This window comes from Ranitomeya variabilis, chromosome 1 (assembly GCF_051348905.1).
Source record: "Ranitomeya variabilis isolate aRanVar5 chromosome 1, aRanVar5.hap1, whole genome shotgun sequence".
Lineage (NCBI taxonomy): Eukaryota > Metazoa > Chordata > Amphibia > Anura > Dendrobatidae > Ranitomeya > Ranitomeya variabilis.
In genome coordinates, this window is record NC_135232.1 from 696,443,715 (window position 1) to 696,463,640 (window position 19,926).

A 19,926-nucleotide genomic window follows, 5' to 3' on the forward strand; every position below is an offset into this window, starting at 1 on the left:
GTGAGCTTCTAGACGACAGGAATTGTGTAAGACGTCCCACTGTAGTGTCCTGGTGTGGAACTGAGCCCAGAGAACCGCCGGGATACAAGATGTGAGGGAACCCAAGAGAGACATTGCACTTCTTAAAGACACTAAGGGATTGCCGATTGCCCTGGTGACTAGCCGTTGAATCTTAGCTACTTTTGCATCCGGCAGGCGACATTCCTGCCGACTAGAGTCTATAATAAACCCCAGAAACTCTTGTGATCTTAGGGGCTGTAGACGTGATTTTTTAAGGTTGATAATCCAGCCTAGCCTGTGCAATGCTCCCATCACCTTCTCTAGCTGGTCCTTGCAATGTGATTCTGAATGACCTACAATAAGTAAATCATCCAGGTATGGAATTATTAATATGTCCTGTTCATGCAGGTGTGCCATAACTTCCACCATGATTTTTGTGAACACCCGGGGTGCGACAGCGACTCCGAAGGGAAGTGCCTGATATTGAAAATGCTCTACCGTGCCGGCAAGTGAAACCGCCACCCTAAGCAATTTTTGGTGATCCACATGTATTGGAACATGGTAGTATTCATCTTTGAGGTCTAAGACGACCATAAAACAATGGTTAAAAAAGTAATTTTATTGCCGTTTTAACCGATTCCATCTTGAAGGATGGAACCACCAAAAAATTGTTCAGGCCTTTCAAGTTAATAATGGTGCGATATGAACAGTCAGGCTTTTTGATCAGGAATAGAGGGGAATAGAACCCCCTACCTTCCTCTTCTGTAGGGACTCTGATCAGAACCTTCTTCTGTTGGAGTTCCCGGACCTCTGACTCCAGCGCCAACTGCTCTGTAGAGGAGGAACGAACAGGTTTCAACTTAAACTTGTCCCGAGGAATATGGTGGAAATAGAACCTTAAGCCCTTTTCCACAATGCCTAGAATCCATGGACTGCTCGTTATCTGTACCCAGGCCGGGTAGAAGGCCAAAAGCCTACCCCCCACCTGGTCCGCCAGTCATTGTGGTTTCTTAAAATCTCGTGAAGGATTAAACATAAATCCTTTACCCCTTCTTCTGTTACTGTCGTATCTGTTAGAATCCCTGTTAGAATCCCTATTTGGCTTTCTGCGGTTAGACCATCCTCTATTGTAGTCCCGTCTGCAAAAGGGACTTCCTAGGAAAGGGAAGCGTTTTTTATTATCTCCTGCTTTTTCTAACAGTTCATCTAGGACAGGTCCGAATAAATGAGCTCCTTCGCAGGGAATGCTACACAACTTTGTTCTGGCTTGCAAGTCCCCTGGCCAGCATGTTATCCATAGTGCTCTCCGGGCTGCGTTACATAACGCTGAGGACCTGGCGGCCAATCTGACCGAGTCTGCTGACGCGTCTGAGAGGAAAGCTGCAGCATCCTGGATTATAGGCATAGAGGCTAATATTTCAGATCTGGGGACTTTATCCCTGAGCTGATCTTCAAGGTGACCTAACCACACCATCAAGGACCGAGCTGTACAGGTGGCTGCTATAGCTGGTCTCAAGGATCCAGCCGAAGTCTCCCAGGCTCCCTTAAGGAAGATATCAGCTTTCCTGTCTAATGGGTCCTTTAGGTTCCCCAGGTCGTCAAAAGGGAGAGATGTCTTTTTGCACACTTTGGCGACTGCCGCATCTAGCTTCGGGACTTTATCCCATGAGGATGAAGCCTCCTCCTCGAAGGGATATCTTCTTTTAAATGCAGGCGGAAGTGACCCCTTCCTCTCGGGCTTCTTCCATTCCCTCGAACTTAGCGTCTTAATCTTATCGACCACTGGAAAGGCCCTTCGAGATTTTCGCTCTATACCCCTGAACATAACGTCCTGAATGGAGCACCCCAACTGGGTGTCCTCTATCCCCATTGTACTGTTGACCGCTTTAACCAGATGGTTAACTCTATCAAGGGACAAACAGGCCCGACTAGACTCCAATTCCTCAGAGGAGGAAGAAGATGGAAGGGACCCTGAGCTCAGCTCACCCGAGTCCGAAAACACTTCTGATACAGGGGATGACTTTTTAACTTCCGTTATACGAGACCTGGATCTCACAGAACTTCTAACTTCTTGTCTAACCATCTCTTTTATTGTAGAGGTCAGATCAGGAGCCTCTTCCTGTAGTAATTGTTGTATACAGGATCTGCACAATCTTTTTAAATGCCCATCCGGAAGCGGCTCTGCACATTCGGCACACTGCCTATGTTTGGCCTTAGTTAGACACTTCCTCCCCTAGTAAGGAGAGAGGGAATATAAGGGGAACAATCCATCAATAAGTGAACTTTCACGGAGATCACTTACCCAGCCAGTAATGAGTGGTACCGTAGACGGGGGGTCCTTCGTAGCTGGTAATTCCTTACGGCCTGAGGACTCTGGTCTTAGCTTCTGGGCCCCTTTAGCTCCACCAGCGAGGCTACTGCCACTAGACCGACGCTGGGAGCTTCTTAGAGGCTTATCTGACTGCTGAAGAGGCTGCTGTTGCTGCTGGCTGCTCTGAGTTCCTTCCGGCGACTCCATCATGGACCGAATCAGGAACACTCAGCAGACCATGTGTGCAGCTTTAAATAAGACCCCCAGGGTACCGCCCCCGGATGGGGGTCAGCAGGAAACTCCAGGTGCCGATCGCGATATGAATACCGCTAGGGTCCGCTGCTCCGTGCCGCGTCGCCGCTGCTCGCAGTGAGACCGTCGGACCCCCCCCGAGGCCAGGCCCACCCCAGACGCTGGGCGCCGCCATCGGCCGGAAAAGGCGCTACTGCGCATGCCCGGCCGCGTCATCAAGCCGCGCCGCTCGCCGCGTCATCCAGACACGCCCCTTCCGGACGCCGCAGCGGCCCGCAAGCAGACAAGCGGCCCAGGACGGCAGCAGACCCCCCGGATCGATAAGGACCCCCACCGCAAGGCACGGGCAGACCCCGAGGACCCGACAGACGCAGCACCAAGCCCCCTACACAGCAGGTACAGCTGCGGCCACCATAGAAGCCAGCCTATACGCCTAAGGCTGCTTCCTCCTGCTGTCACCTACACAAGCAGTCCCCCTGCCGTGTGGTGCTTCCGGCCCCCTGATCAAGCCGAGGTAGGGGACCCCCGCTACCTGCATCGGCCTGTCAGGAGTGGGATCTTCATATCTTCGACCTTCTTCACAAGGCCTGCCTGAAGAGGTTCCGCTGTCAGGGACAGGAAACCAAACTGATGCGGGAGAGAGGTACCACCCTTTTATGTCTGTAGGTTTCCTGTCCCTGAAGGGCAGATCCCCTCTCTCGTTGCGCTGTCATGGCGACTGAATAAAATAATGGATTATCCCCTGGTTTATCACGGCGAATCTTAAATACCTCTGATATGAAGTGTGGATTGGGACATAGTAGTATGCACTCTTCAAATCTAAAGTGCACATCACCATGTCCTTGTCTATCAGGGGTATCGTGGATTTTATGGACTACATCTTGAATCTCTTATTTTATCCACTTGTTCAGGGGTTTGAGATTTATGATCCTTCGGGAGTCTCCTGATGGTTTCTTTATTGAAAAGAGACTCGAGTAGTGACCCCTGCCTCTCTCTGGAGTGGGAACTGGAACGACTGTCTATTTTTAGTAGATCCTGGATGTCTGTCCACATAGGGAAGTCTAGCAGAGGATGGAATTTAGTTACTATGAACCTCTCTAGGGGTAGAGGCTGGTGAATTCTAGTTTGCAGCCCTGGCCAATCGTATGAAGCATCCAAGGATTCTGTGATATCTTCTGCCAACCCCCTAGAAACTCCTTTAACAGACCTCCCACTCGGATGGTGTCATTTATTGAATTTCCCTGAGCAAGGACTCGGGAAGATGGAGTCTCTACTCTTACCCCCCTTTGTGATAGCTCCACCTCCCTGTCTTCCCCTTTTCTCTGTAGTCTGTTTTTTTTACTAGAACGGGATCTACGAAAGGGTTAGTACTTTCTCGTATTCTCCTCAGGGAAACATTTTTTCTTATCTGAGGCCTTTTCTAGTATGTCATTCAAAATTGGCCCAAACACTACCCCCTGAAAATGGAATCGCACAGTTTGTTTTTTGACTGGGTATTCCCCGACCAAGTCTTTAGCCAGATTGCTCTTCAGGCCGCATTAGATAAAGACTCGCTCCTGGCGGCGAATCGCACTGATTCTGCCAATGCGTCTGCCATGAATCCTGTTGCGAGCTTTAACAAAGGCAGGGATTTAAGTATGACATCTCTGTAAGTTTTTGCTTTAAGATGTTCCTCCAGATCATCCATCCATAAATGCATGCACCGGGCTACAGAGGTTACTGCAATGTTGGCCCGAATTATCACTGCCAAAGACTCCCAGGCGCTCCTTAGTAGTCCATCCGCTTTCCAATACATTGGTTCCTTCAGTCCGGAAGAGTCCTTGAACGGGATCGCCGTCTTTTTCACCACTTTGGCCAATGGCACGTCTATCTTGGGTACTTCATCCCAAGTTTTTATATCCTCTGGGTTGAAAGGCAATCAGAGCCTACAGTCCCTTGGTACTACTAGCCTCTTCTCCACCTCCTGCCACTCTAAGATCATGGACTGGATTTTGGTATTAACAGGGAAAACTCTAGTGACCTGGGAACGCTGACCACCAAACATCTCATCCTGTATAGAAACTTCTTCCGGGTTGTCCTGCAACTGCATAGTGTTCCGTATTGCGTGTAGAAGCTCATCTGTGTCTGCTGCTGAAAAGAGATATCTTTTCCCTCTTCCTATTGAATCCTCCCTTTCATCCTGATCTGAATCTTCCGAAACATCGTCATCCGAGGAAGGGCTAGATTCCCTAAGTCTTTTCCGCGATCTCTGCGGTTCTGCTTGGCTGGTATGAGGTAGATTCAGGCTCGAGATGGAAGCCTGGACCTCCTGTCTTATCTTTGACCTCATGTTGGTCATTAGTGATGTCTGCTCCTCCCCGACAATTTTAAATGTACAGGCTTTACAGAGCGGTTTTCGCCAGTTTTCTGGCAATTTAGCACTGCAAATGGGACAGTTACTCTTCCCGGATTTCTTTTTTTCTGCTGACGGGGTGGATGGCTCTCCCTAAAAACACACACAGCGATTTTGGTATTACCTCCGAATGCATAGGGGATAAGTATGGCATTGTGGTATGGCTTTCTGTGAGTAGCCTACTCACGTGCCCCTGGCTCTGTTCTGGTCCCTCAGGTTTGGCTGTGTCCTTCATTGTAAAAGAGCACACTGACCGAGTGCTCCTAATTCAGGATGGCTGGCGGTAGATACTGCGCCCTCCCTCCTTATATTCGTCTTTACCTGGTTGATCCTGCTCATTCTCGATCGCACCCCGCGTGGCGTGACCATGCTGGAATAAAGCCTCTCCGCGAGGTCGGCGCCGCCACTGGGTTCTGCCACTACCCGGCAGAGATGCTGGAACCCGTAAGTGATCCGGCCAGTAGTGATGCAGTACGCTGTCCAACCGCTCCTCAGCAGCATGGCGCCAGGTCCAAGAGCACCCAAGGTTGAGGAAGCAGATCCGACCCCAGGAGCAGCGCTACACTGGGGATGGCTGAGGGACCCCTCCATCGCAGGTATTAGCCGCAGATTTCTTGCGATGGGAAGGGAAAGGCTGGGCCCCCCCGATCCTCACCATCTACACAGCACCGTCCGAGGACACGCTCGCCATTCCTATCCGCAGTGGGACAGGAAAAACACTAGTGGGTGGTAAGGGGAGGGTCCTTCTAACCGCTCATTGTTCCTGTTCCACTGAGGGTAAGAAGGACGTCCTCCATGGTGCTGTCAGGTGGTGAACTGGAAATAAAGTTTGCAATAGGGTTTCATTAAAAATGTTGCACTGTGTGGTTTTAACCTCTTAGCAATGGGGCCAATTTTTTTAAAATCTGACCAGTGTCACTTTATGTGGTAATAACTCTGGAATGCTTCAGTGGATACCAGTGATTTTGAGATGGTTTTTTATAAGCCCATCAAGCAAAACGTGCGTTGGGGCTACGGCACATATGGCTTCTCATATCCTCTCTCTCCCACATGGGTAAGCATCACTTCTTTGTGCACTATGAGCGGCACTTTACATCCAAGATAAAACAGATGTATACTTGCTTATTTACATACCATCTTTCCACATGGAAATGTTTATATTTTTGGTTGGTATTTGTAGGCTTTCTTTTTGAGATGTATATACTTACCTATTTCGTGCTCTGTACAATTATATTTTTGCTATGAGAGCTTTTGATGATTTGTGTTGCCTGGATCTTTTCCCTTCTTCTACTTGTCCTGTATTGTGTTGTGGGTTTTGTATACCCGTATTATTTATGTGAGTGAGTTTTTCAATAAAAATTCTTTATATATTATTGATATTACTACGTCTCATCTCACCTTATTTTTGAGGGCATACCACTCCATTTTCTTGTATGACATTATGTTAGGGAGTTGCTCTAACCGTTGAACAGTAGGTTCCAGCCTTGGAACTATACATGTTGGTGTGTATCCAAAATGTCAGTCTTTGTTAAAGGTAATCTGTCACCTCATTTTGGCCTTATAAACTGCGGCCACCGCCATCAGGGGCTTATCTACAGCATTCTGTAATGCTGTAGATAAGCCGCCCCCCCCCCCCCGATGTAACCTGAAAGATAAGAAAAACAAGTTAGATTATACTCACCCAGGGTCGGACCGGTTCGGTCCGATGGGCATCGCAGGTCCGGCGCCTCCCATCTTCATGCGATGACGTCCTCTTCCTTGCTCCTGCGCAGGCGTTATTCTCTGCCCTGTTGAGGGCAGATCAAAGTACTGCAGTGCACAGGCGCCGGGAAAGGTCAGAGAGGCAAGGCGCCTGCGCACTGCAGTACTTTACGCTACCCTCAACAGGGCAAATCAGTATGCCTCCACAGGAACCGCAAAAGAAGCAAGAAGGATGACGACATCGTATGAAGATGGGAGGCGCTGGACCCGGACCTGCGACGCCCATTGGACCCGAACCGGGACCACCCCTGGGTGAGAATAATCTAACTTGTTTTTCTTATCTTTTAGGTTACATCGGGGCTTATCTACAGCAGGAAGGGGCCTAGGATGGGGAGACATGATACCAGAAAGGGGCCCAGGATGGGGGGACATGATAACAGGAATGGAGACATGATACCAAGAAGGGCCCCAGGATGGGGGACAGGGGTCCAGGTTGAGCGACATGACACCAAGAAGGGGCCCAGGATAGGGGACATGACATCAGAAAAGGGCCCAGGATGGGGGACATGACATCAGAAAGGGGCCCAGGATGGGGGACATGATATTAGAAAAGGGCCCAGGATGAGGGAAAGGATACCAGAAAGAGGGACATGATACCAGAAAGGGGGGCATGATTAGAGATGAGCGAATTTGGATCGCATGTGTTGCGGCTTTGTCACAGTCATGACACATGCATGGAGAGCCTGTTTGTTGGGCCCAGGATTGGGGGACACGATACCAGGAAGGGGCCCAGGATGGGGGCCATGATACCTGGAAGGGGCACAGGATGACAGACATGATACCAAGAAGGGGCCCAAGATGGTGGACATAATGCCATGAAGATGCCCAGGTTGAGAGACATCATTCCAGGAAGGAGTTCAGGATGGGGGACATCATACCAGGAAAGGGTCCAGGATGGGGGACATTATACCAGGAAGGACCCCAGGATGGGTTTTCAGTAAAGACAATCTGCAGTCAGCAACCATACAGTGCAAAACAGAGTCTACAGAAAGCAAACTGTTAAATTCATATTGCTTTGCATAAAGATCATTTAAAAACCCTGCTGTTTTGTTCGCATTTACTATACACTTGTAGTGTTCCGGGTCACTATGACCCGGCTTATTAAACCTTGATTTTAGACACTAACTCCATTTTTTTTTATACTTTTTGCTTACTAGACTGTTTGTGAACATGTTTGGTAGTAAAAAAAAAAAATAAAAAATGAACTAGAAATCTTTTTTTTTTTGTTTTTATTCTGAAAAAACAGATCAATGAGCAAAACGGAAATAGAAAACTACACATTTTATTACAAAAAAACAATGTCTTAGACAGCGCGTTCTGAGCATTCCGTTCTGCGCATAATATACACGTGTAGTGCACACCTAGTGATCTCTCCGGATACACTCTACATTTTAGAATAGACTCAATGCATACCCCCAGTAGAGCGCGTGTACGACCCCATTGAAATAATTTAGGAAATAAATCAATTGATATACAATAGTAGATGCAATAAATAGACCCAACTGAGGTTATAACTCCTTTATTTCACTGAAAATATGGCCTCACAGCTGTAAAAAACGATGTCGGGTCACTATGACCCGAACACAACAAGTGTAACTTTTTGCGTGTAGCAAAAAGTAAACGAAAAAAAAAAATACTCATAGGTAGGTCCCCCCAAATGAGGAAAAGTCAAGGAGTCTCAAGTTTTATAGACTTACAGAAAAAAATCTACAGGGCCGCAAAAAGTCTGTTCGGGTCACTATGACCCGAACACAACAGCAGGGTTAAGAAAAAAATAAGGTCCTCAAAAAGGTGGAAAACCCCTTTGTCTACTCATAAAAAAACTTAACTCATCTATAAAGGGAGTATGTTTCCCCCAATGGCAATTCAGCTGCCTTAATATCTTTATAGAGCACATAGACCCTATTTACAGGCAACTTATCACCAGGAATAATGCTGTTAACCTGCAGATATGGGGTTAATCTGCAAGTTAATAGCATTATGATCCTGTCCAGCACCTGCACGCAGCCGAGGGCAGCGGACAGAAAATAATCTTTATTCTCTTCATCAGCATTTGCTACTCAGTCATAGGAGTAGGGGTGGCGTCAGATCAGTCACTGATCTGAGTATACAGAGCGGACACTGTAACCGCCCCCCCAGCCCTGACTGACAGCCGGGCGCAATGCAGAGCCAGGGTCTGTGAGGGATGGGGACGCGGCTACAGAGGATTATCAGTATACTCAGAGTGGTGAGTGAACCAGCACCTTCCCACCCCTATGACTGAATACTAAATGCTGGAGAATAAAGATTTTTCTCCCCACTGCATTCAGCTGTGTACAGGTGCCAGACAGCATAACGCTGTTAACTTGCAGATTAGCCCCAAAACTGCAGGTTAACAGTGATACTCCTGGTGACAGGTTCCCTTTAACTCAGAGCAAACAAGTAAAGCAGTCCTGTCATTCAGTCCGGGCATTAGAGACAATTCCATCTATGCAAGGTACCAGCTTTATTATGCAAATAGGGAGGCGTGGCAGTGCACCAAAGCATAGGCCACGCCAAGGGTGCATTGCAGTCATTCGCAAATTAAGTAACAGTTAAAATAAATATTAATCTAGGCCACACTTGCCTAGTATAAATAAAATAGTGGCTAGGTTCCCCTATATAAATGCTAAGGCATTAATGTAATAATTGATAACACCATTGACACTGTGTACTACTAAGGAATTTTTATTTCTTTTTTTCATACAGTGGATTCAGTGTTGCATACCTTGGGAAGTCTAAGATCACCCCTCTCCTTGCATTCTTGCCAGTACTGCAGAGAAAAAAAAACACAAGTATATTCCACAAGTCTCAGACATATGAGATAAGATTATAACACTAGAAATTTACCCTGAAGGCATCTACAAGTGCGATGCAATCACTTCTGCTATGACGAGAGTAACTTAGTTTGCTCCTATCAATAAAGAGACAGAGATAATGACATTAGCTACATGCAAAATGTTAAAAAGAAAAAAAATATATACTTCATTACTATGGAATATCTACCGATAGCCATCCAGATGCTGCTTAAATGGCATCGCAAAGAAATTTCTGAGTGACAGTGCTGCAGCTGTGAAACAGAAAGAGGTACGAGTTTGGCTTTACCAATAACACGGTCAAACACAACCTTACACCTAATCTTCTGGGGCTACCTATAATCAGACACTCATCCAGACATCCAAACACATGGCCGAGGACTACAAGTTTTCCGAACTGTAAGTCAACAGGCAAGTGTGCGAGAACTCTCCCCAGGAACGTGAGCTCTCCGTCATATGGATTCTCATCTTTACCACAAACTGCAAGAGCGCCAACCTGTGGATAAATAATAATAATAATAATAATCTTTATTTATATAGCGCCAACATATTCCGCAGCGCTTTACAGTTTAACAGTTTCAAACACAACAGTCATAGGTAACAATGTTAACAATACAGTAATAAAGCAAAATAAGACAAAGTAAGACGACCCTGCTCGTGAGAGCTTACAATCTACAATGAGGTGGGGAGATACAGAGTACAGGTGTGTATATTTACAATAATGTATTTACAATGATGGTCCAGCCATGTTCAGGGGGTGGGGGGGTAGATGGAGATAGTGAATGGGTTACACACACACACACACACATAAAATGAATTTGATTAGGGAACGTGATAGGCCGCTCTGAACAAATGAGTTTTGAGCGAGCGCCTAAAACTATGCAAATTGTGGATGGTCCTAATATCTTGGGGTAGAGCATTCCAGAGGATTGGCGCAGCACGGGAGAAGTCGTGGAGTCGGGAGTGGGAGGTACGGATTAGTGCAGAGGTTAGTCGAAAGTCGTTTGCAGAGCGTAGTGGTCGGCTAGGCCGATAGACAGAAATGAGGGAGGAGATGTAAGGGGGTGCCGCACTGTGGAGAGCTTTGTGGGTGAGAACAAGTACTTTGAATTGTATCCTGTAATGAATGGGCAGCCAGTGTAACGACTGGCGAAGAGCTGACACGTCCGAGTACCGATTAGCCAGATGGACAACCCTGGCGGCCGCATTAAGGATAGACTGGAGAGGGGAAAGTCGCGTGAGGGGGAGGCCAATTAATAGAGCGTTACAGTAGTCCAGTTACGTTCCAGTAGTAGTTACAGTGGATAAAAAACAAACATGTCAGCGAACAGGTCTTGCTTTTACCAGGTGTGTATGGCTTTGTAAACGTATATGTCAATCTTCAGAGATGGTGCCAATCGATTTGTGGGACCCAGTCCAGCAGCTGCATCACCAAGCTGTGGCTGCTAGACAGGAGCCCAGCAAACTGCCTATTATCTGGCCAGCATCCACGCCTCTTAATTAGTTAGCCTGATGTGACGTCACATGTGCATCATGCCAGGCCGGCTAATCAAAAAAAGAGCCGTGGATGCAGAAAGAAAGGAGGCGGCTCCAGTACAGAGGCCACAAATTACCCCCCAGGGCCTGGGACTTGACTTACACCAATTCTATTAACTATACTTATGTACATGTCCCATCAAGACAACCTCCCTACTCTCATACCACCATAGGAGTAACATAGCATGACTTCTAATACTGACTTAAAAAAAAAAAAAAAAAAAAAAGAAAAATCAGCTACAAAGATAAACCAAAGATTTGCAGCAGAAAAAAAACAACAACATACTAGCAGTCTAAGTTTAGCCTTGTCCTTCTAAAATAACCAGACACTTACCTCCTTGAGCAAAAGTATGGTGCGTTCTATGTCAGAAACATTAGGAGGTGAGAGCGCTGTAGCGAGCAACGCCCTCGGCTCGCCCATGTCAAGGAGCTTCACCTTCAGGATGGTATTCCCCAAAGGTCTTCGCTGAAGGACATACAAAAAGTGTCAAATAAGAGGCTTAGATTTATAAGAGGGGAAAAAAACAAACAAGGAAATCAGATGAAATGGGACAACAAACCAGCATCCCTGGGACCACGTTTTCAGGTATGACGTCCATCCAGAAGTCTTTTTGTACAAGTCTGTAGCAATATCCTTTTGAAACACGTCCAGCTCGGCCTGAAAGGAAGTTCAAGTACATGACAGTCTGCAATTCACAAATCATACGCCTTTGACCATGGGTGTCATTATAGTGGAGTAGTACCTTTTCTCTGATCACAGCTGGTCTTGGCAGACCAGCTCAGTCTCAAGCTCTGGTAGTTTGTCTGTTCGTCACATACAAGGGTTTTGGTCAAACAAAAGTCAATCACTGGAGATTTAACACATCAAAATTAGATGAAAGTGCCAAAAAAAAGTTTTTTGTCTTTAATATTGCAAAAGTAAATGGTAATTGTGGTAAATGCTCAAGTTATATGGCTGGAGTCTGATTCATGTCTGAAAGGCAAGATGGAAACTCACAGCGACACTATCAAAATACACGTATACACACACATACATACCTATGGGGGGGCACAGTGTATAAATATACATGGAATCAGGGGACACGTTTTATATACACACACATGAGTCAGGGGCCACAGTGTATAATAGATAGATAGGAGATTTACTTTGTCACAATAAATATGAGCGAGATAGACACTGGCAAGGTGCTGGAGGGGAGATATGTTTCTCTGAGGCTATTGGATTCAGTTAATTAAAACCCATGTTTTCCTCCAGCACAAAGTGTTGAGAGGGGGTAATTAGCCATTTTGTTGAAGTGCTGGGTTTTTGTGGACAATCAGAGCTGGTGGGAGGTTGTCCATCTTATCTCCACCCCAGGGTGTGGTCTGGCCGAGTGAGCCAATCTACCACAAAATACACTGCTCAAACAAATAAAGTGAACACTTAAATAACAGAATATAACTCCAAGTACATCAAACTTCTGTGAAATCAAACTGTCCACTTATGAACAACACTGATTGACAATCAATTTCACATGCGGTTGTGCAAATGGAATAGATAACAGATGGAAATTATTGGCAATTATCAAGACACACTCAATAAAGGAGTGGTTCTGCAGGTGGGAACCACAGACCACATCTCCGTACCAATGCTTTCTGGCTGATGTTTTAGTCACTTGAATGTTGGTTGTGCTTTCACACTCGTGGTAGCATGAGACGGACTCTACAACCCACACAAGTGGCTCAGGTAGTGCAGCTCATCCAGGATGGCACATCAATGAAAGCTGTGGCAAGAAAGTTTGCTGTGTCTGTCAGCATAGATCCAGAGGCTGGAGGCGCTACCAGGAGACAGGCCAGTACACGTGGCAACCCAGCAGCAGGACTGCTACCTCAGCCTTTGTGCAAGGAGGAACAGGAGGAGCACTGCCAGAGCCCTGCAAAATGACCTCCAGCAGGCCACAAATGTACATGTGTCTGCACAAATGTTTAGACTCCATGAGGATGGTCTGAGTGCCCGACGTCCACAGATGGGGGTTGTGCTCACAGCCCAACACCGTGAAGGATGCTTGGCATTTGCCACAGAACACCAGGATTGGCAAATTTGCCACTGGCGCCCTGTGCTCTTCACAGATGAAAGCAGGTTCGCACTGAGCACATGTGACAGACGTGAGTCTGGAGATGCCGTGGAGAGCGATCTGCTGCCTGCAACATCCTTCAGCATGACCGGATTGGCAGTGGGTCAGTAATGGTGTGCGGTGACATTTCTTTGGAGGGCCGCACATCCCTCCATGAGCTCGCGAGAGGTAGCCTGACTGCCATTAGGTACCGAGATGAGATCCTCAGACCCCTTGTTACACCATATGCTGGTGCGGTTGGCCCTGGGTTCCTCCTAATGCAGGACAATGCCAGACCTCATGTGGCTGGAGTGTGTCAGCAGTTCCTGCAAGATGAAGGCATTGAAGCTATAGACTGGCCCGCCCGTTCCCTAAATCTGAATCCAATTGAACACATATGGGACATCATGTCTCGCACCATCCACCAATTTCACGTTGCACCACAGAATGTCCAGGCGTTGGCGGATGCTTTAGTCCAGGTCTGGGAGGAGATCCCTCAGGAGACCATCCGCCGCCTCATCAGGAGCATGCCCAGGCATAGTAGGGAGGTCATACAGGCACGTGGAGGCCACACACACTACTGAGCATCATTTCATTGTCTTGAGGCATTTCCATTGAAGTTGAGCATCATTCAAACTCCAGACCTCAGTGGGACATTAGTTGTGATTTACGTTGATAATTTTTAATTTTTATTATTCTCAACACATTCCACTATGTTATGAATAAAGATTTACAACTGTAACATTTCATTCAGTGCTATCTAGCATGTGGGATTTTAGTGTCCCCTTTATTTTTTTGAGGTGTGTGTATGTGTGTGTATATGTGTGTATATGTGTGTGTGTGTGTGTATATATGTGTGTGTGTGTGTATATGTGTGTGTGTGTATCCCCCTCCACCAAGAACCAAATGGGATATAGCACTAATATTGCCCTGAAATATTAGAGAGATTAGAATAGTGTAGTTACTTACCGATAACGGTATTTCTCAGAGCCCATGACAGCACTACCAGAGAGAGGGAATCCGCCCTTCAGGGACAGGAAACCTACAGGATAAAAAGGGCGGTACCTCTCTCCTGCCTCAGTTTGGTTTACAGAGCATCAGACGTCCTCCAGGTTAGTGACAACAAGAAATATACATATTTTTAGCAAAATATTTATGAAGATTACACCGTGTCTAAATCAAACACACACATCGTTTAATAAGGTGCTCACCGCACACGTGATAAGGGGGGGAATAAGCAGGTGCTGTCATGGGCTCTGAGAAATACCGTTATCGGTAAGTAACTACACTATTCTCAGTCGCCCATGACAGCACTACCAGAGAGAATTGCAGAGATTATTGCTTTAGGGAGGGACCACAGCCTGCAAGACCCTTCTTCCGAAGGTTAAGTCCGACGAAGAGGCTAAGTCTAAGCGATAGTGCCTAAAGAAGGTTGAAGGTGATGAACAGGTGGCCGCTTTACAGATTTTATCTATTGGTACCTCCGACCTTTCGGCCCAGGAGGTCGCCATAGCCCTTGTAGAGTGTGCCTTGAGTCCTTCAGGCACTGCGTTTCCCGTGGACGAGTATGCCAGGGCTATCGCATCAGTAACCCAGCGAGCTATAGCGCTTTTGGAGGCTTTGAGTCCTTTCCTAGGTCCCTGAAAACAGATAAAAAGAGCCTTCCTTCCTACACTGTCGGGAGGATTCTAGGTAGTGTATTAGACACCTTCTCACATCTAAGGTGTGGAATTTTTCCTCTTTTTGATTTTTCGGGTTTGGACAGAAGGAAGGAAGGATTATTTCCTGGGACCTATGGAAATTGGAAGCAACTTTGGGTAGATAAGCAGGGTCTGTTCTCAATACTACCCTATCCTCCATGATTTGTGTGAAGGGAGGGTTCGCAGATAGAGCCTGGAGGTCACTAATTCTACGGGCAGATGTTAGGGCTGTAAGAAGGGCCGTTTTGAGAGATAAGATTTTAAGTGGTATCGAATCTATGGGTTCAAACGGGGGTTCTGTCAGAGCTGAAAGTACTAAATTTAAGTCCCAAGATGGAGGACTTTTGATTTTTATCGGTCTAGAACGTACAGCGGCTTTAATGAATCTTGTTACCCATGGGTTAGTGGCAATACTATCATTGTATAACGCCCCTAAGGCCGCTACTTGTACCTTTAAGGTGCTCACCGATAGGCCCATATCCAAGCCTTTCTGTAGGAATTCTAATATTTTGACTACTGGAACCCCATCTTGTATTTTTACCCCGGAGGTGGACAGAAACTTTTTCCAGGTTTTACCATAGATTTTAGTTATTGTCTTCCTACTTTTTAATAGTGTGGACACTAAATTATCTGAGAAGCCCCTTGCCCTTAGCAGGGACCTCTCAAGTTCCACGCTGTCAAGTGTAGATTTGCCGACTGAGGGTGGAGCACCGGCCCCTGTGATAAGAGGTCCTGAAGATCCGGAAGGACCCAGGGATCGGTGACCGATAGAATCCTCAGCCAGGAAAACCAGGCCCTTTTGGGCCAGAAGGGGGCTATTAGGATGATTCTCGCCCTGTCCTGTCTTATCTTCCATAGAACTGCCGGAATAAGTATATGAGGGGGAAAGGCATATGCCAGACCGTGAGTCCAGGGGATCGAGAATGCATCCAGTGCAAGGGAGTTTCCCCTGTGGTTTAGAGAGCAAAATTCCTTTACTTTTCTGTTCTCTATACTGGCAAATAGGTCTATTACTGGGACCCCCCAGACTTTGGTGATCTGATCGAAGACTCTTTGGTTCAGAGCCCATTCCCCCTGTTTCAGCTGGGTACGGCTTAGGAAGTCTGCTTTTTTGTTCACTACGCCCCTTATATGTAACGCCGAGAGGGATAGGAAGTGATGTTCGGCTAAGGCGAAGATTTGGGAAGTAGTTTTCATCAGGGCTTGGGATCTGGTCCCGCCCTGGTGGTTCAGGTAGGCTACTACTACCTGATTGTCCGAAAAAACCCGGACATGATGACCTCGTAGTTTGGGAAGAAAAATTGACAGGGCATGGCTCACTGCACAGAGTTCTTTTTGATTTGAGGATACCTGGTATTCTTGATCTGTCCATACCCCCTGAGTAACACTGTTTCCCAGGTGAGCTCCCCACCCCATGGGACTGGCGTCCGTGGTAACTACTCGATGTGCATCTATCACCCACGGAACTCCCTTTGATAGATTGTTGGGATCTAGCCACCAGTCTAGGGAACGAATAGTGTCTCAACTTAGAGTCATGTGACCTTCTAGGTGTCCCCTCAGTGTAACCTGATTTTTCAGGACATCCCACTGGAGGTCTCTCGTGTGGATTTGAGCCCACTGTACTGCCGGGAGACAAGCAGAAAGGGACCCCAGCAGTGACATCGCTCCTCTCAAGGTCATATGAGGGTTTGAGCGAGCTCCAGATACAATACTTAATATTTTTTGTTTCTTCTGGTCTGGAAGGCGACATTCCTGTAAAACCGAGTCCAGAGTTAGGCCCAGAAACTCTTGTACCATGGTCGGTTCCAGTTTTGACTTTTGGAGGTTTAGGAGCCAACCTAATTCCGTTAGAGTTTTTATTACTCTGCTGCATTGTTGTTAGCAGTGTTGGGCTGAGTTGCTGACAATTAGGAAGTCGTCTAGATATGGTATTATAATGTCTTTTTCTCGTGTGTGGGCCATCATTTCTGCTACCACCTTGGTAAAAACACGGGGCGCTACTGAAATGCCAAATGGGAGGGCCTTGTACTGGTATTCTTTTACTACTCCCTCAATGACTACTGCTAGTCTGAGGTATTTCTGTGAGTTTTTGTGGATGGGGACGTGATAGTACGCGTCGCTGAGATCCAACACTACCATGAAACAATTTGGAAACAGGTTTTTTATTGTTGATTTTATCGATTCCATTTTGAAGGTCTGATTCTTTACATAACTGTTTAATTTCCGTAGATTTATTATTGTGCGGAAGGAACCGTCCGGTTTTGGAATGAGAAAAAGTGGGGAAAAGAATCCTTTCCCCCTTTCCAGTAAGGGAACTTCTCGGATCACATCTTTGGCTATGAGTTTTGAGATCTCTAGTTCCAAAGCCTGTTGTTGCCGCCATGAGGGTTTCAATGGAGTGACCACATAGTGTTGGGGAGGAAGGGTGGTAAAGTTTATTTGAAGTCCCATCTTTATCAGGTTTAAAATCCAAGTACTGGAAGAGATTTTTTCCCAGGCCGGAAGGTATTGAGACAGTCTCCCTCCCACCCTGGGGGAGGTGTCACTTAGGGGTTTTTTATTTCTTGGGGAATTGCCAAAGAGGAAGCCCCTATCCCTATTTCTCCCATCCTCCCACCTGTTCTGTTCTCTAGGGGGGCGTCTGCGGAAAAACTTTGTGTTCCGAAAGGGCCGCCTAACGTATGGCGTGGCCAGGTTAGGGAATCCCTTCTTCTTATCCCCTGCTTTTTGTAGAATGTCATCTAGGGTTTCTCCAAATAAAAACTCTGTTCAATCCCATGTGAGGGAAAATTTCTGTTTTGTCTGTAGGTCGCCTGGCCAATTTTTCAGCCACAGCGTTCTACGAGCTGCATTAGACAGGGCTGCCGATTTTGAAGTGAGTTTAGTAGCATCCGCCGAAGAGTCGGCCAAAAAAGCTGCCGCCCCTCTAATCATGGGATATGATTCCATTACTTTTTGTCTGGATACTCCATCTCTTAACTGTTTCTCTAAATTGAATATCCAAATCATTAGAGATCTAGAAGTACAAGCGGCTGCTATTGTGGGCCTTAAACATCCCCCCGCTGACTCCCAGGCCCCTTTTAGGAAGGTGTCGGCTCTTTTATCAAGGGGGTCTTTCAGTGTTCCCATGTCCTCAAAGGGCAGTGCAAACTTCTTTGACGCTTTGGCTACTGCCACGTCAAGTTTAGGGGCTTTGTCCCATGGTGTAGAATCATCTTCCGCAAAAGGATATTTCCTTTTAAGAAAGGGTACAGATGAATTTTTTCTTTCTGGTTTCTCCCACTCCTTTTTAATTAAGGCCTGCACGTTTTCGTTAAGTGGAAAAACTCTACGTTTTTTCTGGCCCAGACCTCCAAACATAATGTCCTGTACCGTTTTGTCAGGACGTGGGTCTAGGACACCCATTGTAGATCTTACGGTCTTGACAAGGGCATCTACTTCGTCTAAGGGGAAGCAGTGACGGCCTCCACTCTCAGAGTCTGAGGAGGAAGAGGAACCTTTCCTGTCTGATATATCCTCATCAGAACTAGAAGGATCGGAGTGAGAAAGGGGGACAGGTGTTCTCTCCTTAACCCCCTCCCCTTTAAGGGATTTGAACACCGTTTCTACCTCTGATCTTATTACTGAACGTAATTCAGAGGCAAAACTAGGGGTTTCTTCACAAAGGACTTGTCCTATACAGGAACCGCATAATTTCTTATCCCAGTTCTGTAACAGGGGTTCTCCACATAAGGGACGGTCTCTATGTTTAGTTTTCTCCGTTTTTTTTCTTGCCTAAAAAATAAACGGAAAAGGGGACCCTAATTATTTGGTGAACTTTCATGAAGATCACTCACCCATCTTGCGCAGCTACAGGTACCAGTTCTGGAGGAGGCACGGGATCTTGTATGAGACCCGAAGTAGAAGGTGTCAGCTGGCTGGACATATTGGAGGCTTTACTCTGCGTTGTGGAATGGCTCCTGGAGCGGGTACTTCGGGTGCCTGCAGAGGTCCTTCTCTTTGTCTCGCCTGGCTTGCGCTGGTGGTGTCGCTGCTGTTGTTGCGGCGGTGGCTGTAAGGGCTGCACCGGCTGGAGCTGCTGATCGCTGTCCGCCATATTGGGACTGCATGCAGCAAAGGGCGCTCTCACAGCTGTTTTTTAAATAGTGCGCCGATCACCCCTCCTCCAGGCTGCGTTGCACGCGCGCTCCCCGGGACCCGGAAGTAGACAGCGTCTATATCCGGTGCGGCGGCCATCTTGGTGCTCTCACACACCTAGCCGCCGCTCCGGACCAGGCCTCTGCTGCAAAGGCATGCCGGGTCCCTGAAGCCCCTACCCCAATCCGGGGAGGCAGCCGCGCTCCCCTCCGCACGCTCTGCAGCCCCATCGGACCCAGAAGCGTCGGACACCGTACCAGCGGTGACAGGGGCCTCCCCGCCGTCATACCTCCACTGGTCGGCTCCGGATCACAGGTACCGATCTTGAGGGTTCCCCTGTCAGGGACAGGAAACAAAACTGAGGCAGGAGAGAGGTACCGCCCTTTTTATCCTGTAGGTTTCCTGTCCCTGAAGGGCGGATTCCCTCTCTCTGGTAGTGCTGTCATGGGCGACTGAGAAAGATTTACTACAAAGACCAAGAATTCTAATGATACCCGCGGCCTGCTGGGGAAAGTGACGGAGTCAGCAACTTTGTGCTCCATCACAACTCTTAACATTATGGGTATCTTGAGAACACCAATTCTGTTAACAAGGTAGCAGACAAGGCAGCCCATGACCAGACAGGCCCTTCTGGCATTTGCCAGAATTGTCAGATGGCCATTCCAGTCTGATTATACCTATAGTCAGGGGCATAGTGTATATTTATACCAGGGAGTCAGGGGGCACAGTGCATTTGGTAGCGGTGCCCTGATGTTAAAAAAAAATAAAAATGTAGGGTTGCCCTGTGACCAAAAGGTTGGGCAACACTCTTTATATTGCCTGGTATTCTTATCTTGTGGACCAAATGAGGACAGCGCTATATAAATCTCTGATATAGCCATAGTACTGTTCATAAAATAGTAGACGCAGC

At 47.1% G+C, this 19,926-nt stretch overlaps 1 protein-coding gene across 2 annotated transcripts in view; it reads right to left on the reverse strand.

Annotated features, from left to right (window-relative positions):
* TDRD9 (tudor domain containing 9) overlaps positions 1-19,926 on the reverse strand; it is a 395,302-nt gene that overhangs the window by 150,597 nt on the left and 224,779 nt on the right. For both annotated transcript variants that reach the window (XM_077266617.1, XM_077266625.1), the window contains 7 exons: positions 11,830-11,934; positions 11,647-11,744; positions 11,421-11,552; positions 9,887-10,046; positions 9,741-9,804; positions 9,585-9,648; positions 9,463-9,507 (listed from right to left, as the gene is read on the reverse strand). In XM_077266617.1, coding sequence (XP_077122732.1) covers positions 9,463-9,507; positions 9,585-9,648; positions 9,741-9,804; positions 9,887-10,046; positions 11,421-11,552; positions 11,647-11,744; positions 11,830-11,934 — 668 coding nt within the window. The remainder of the gene's footprint in view (positions 1-9,462; positions 9,508-9,584; positions 9,649-9,740; positions 9,805-9,886; positions 10,047-11,420; positions 11,553-11,646; positions 11,745-11,829; positions 11,935-19,926) is intronic.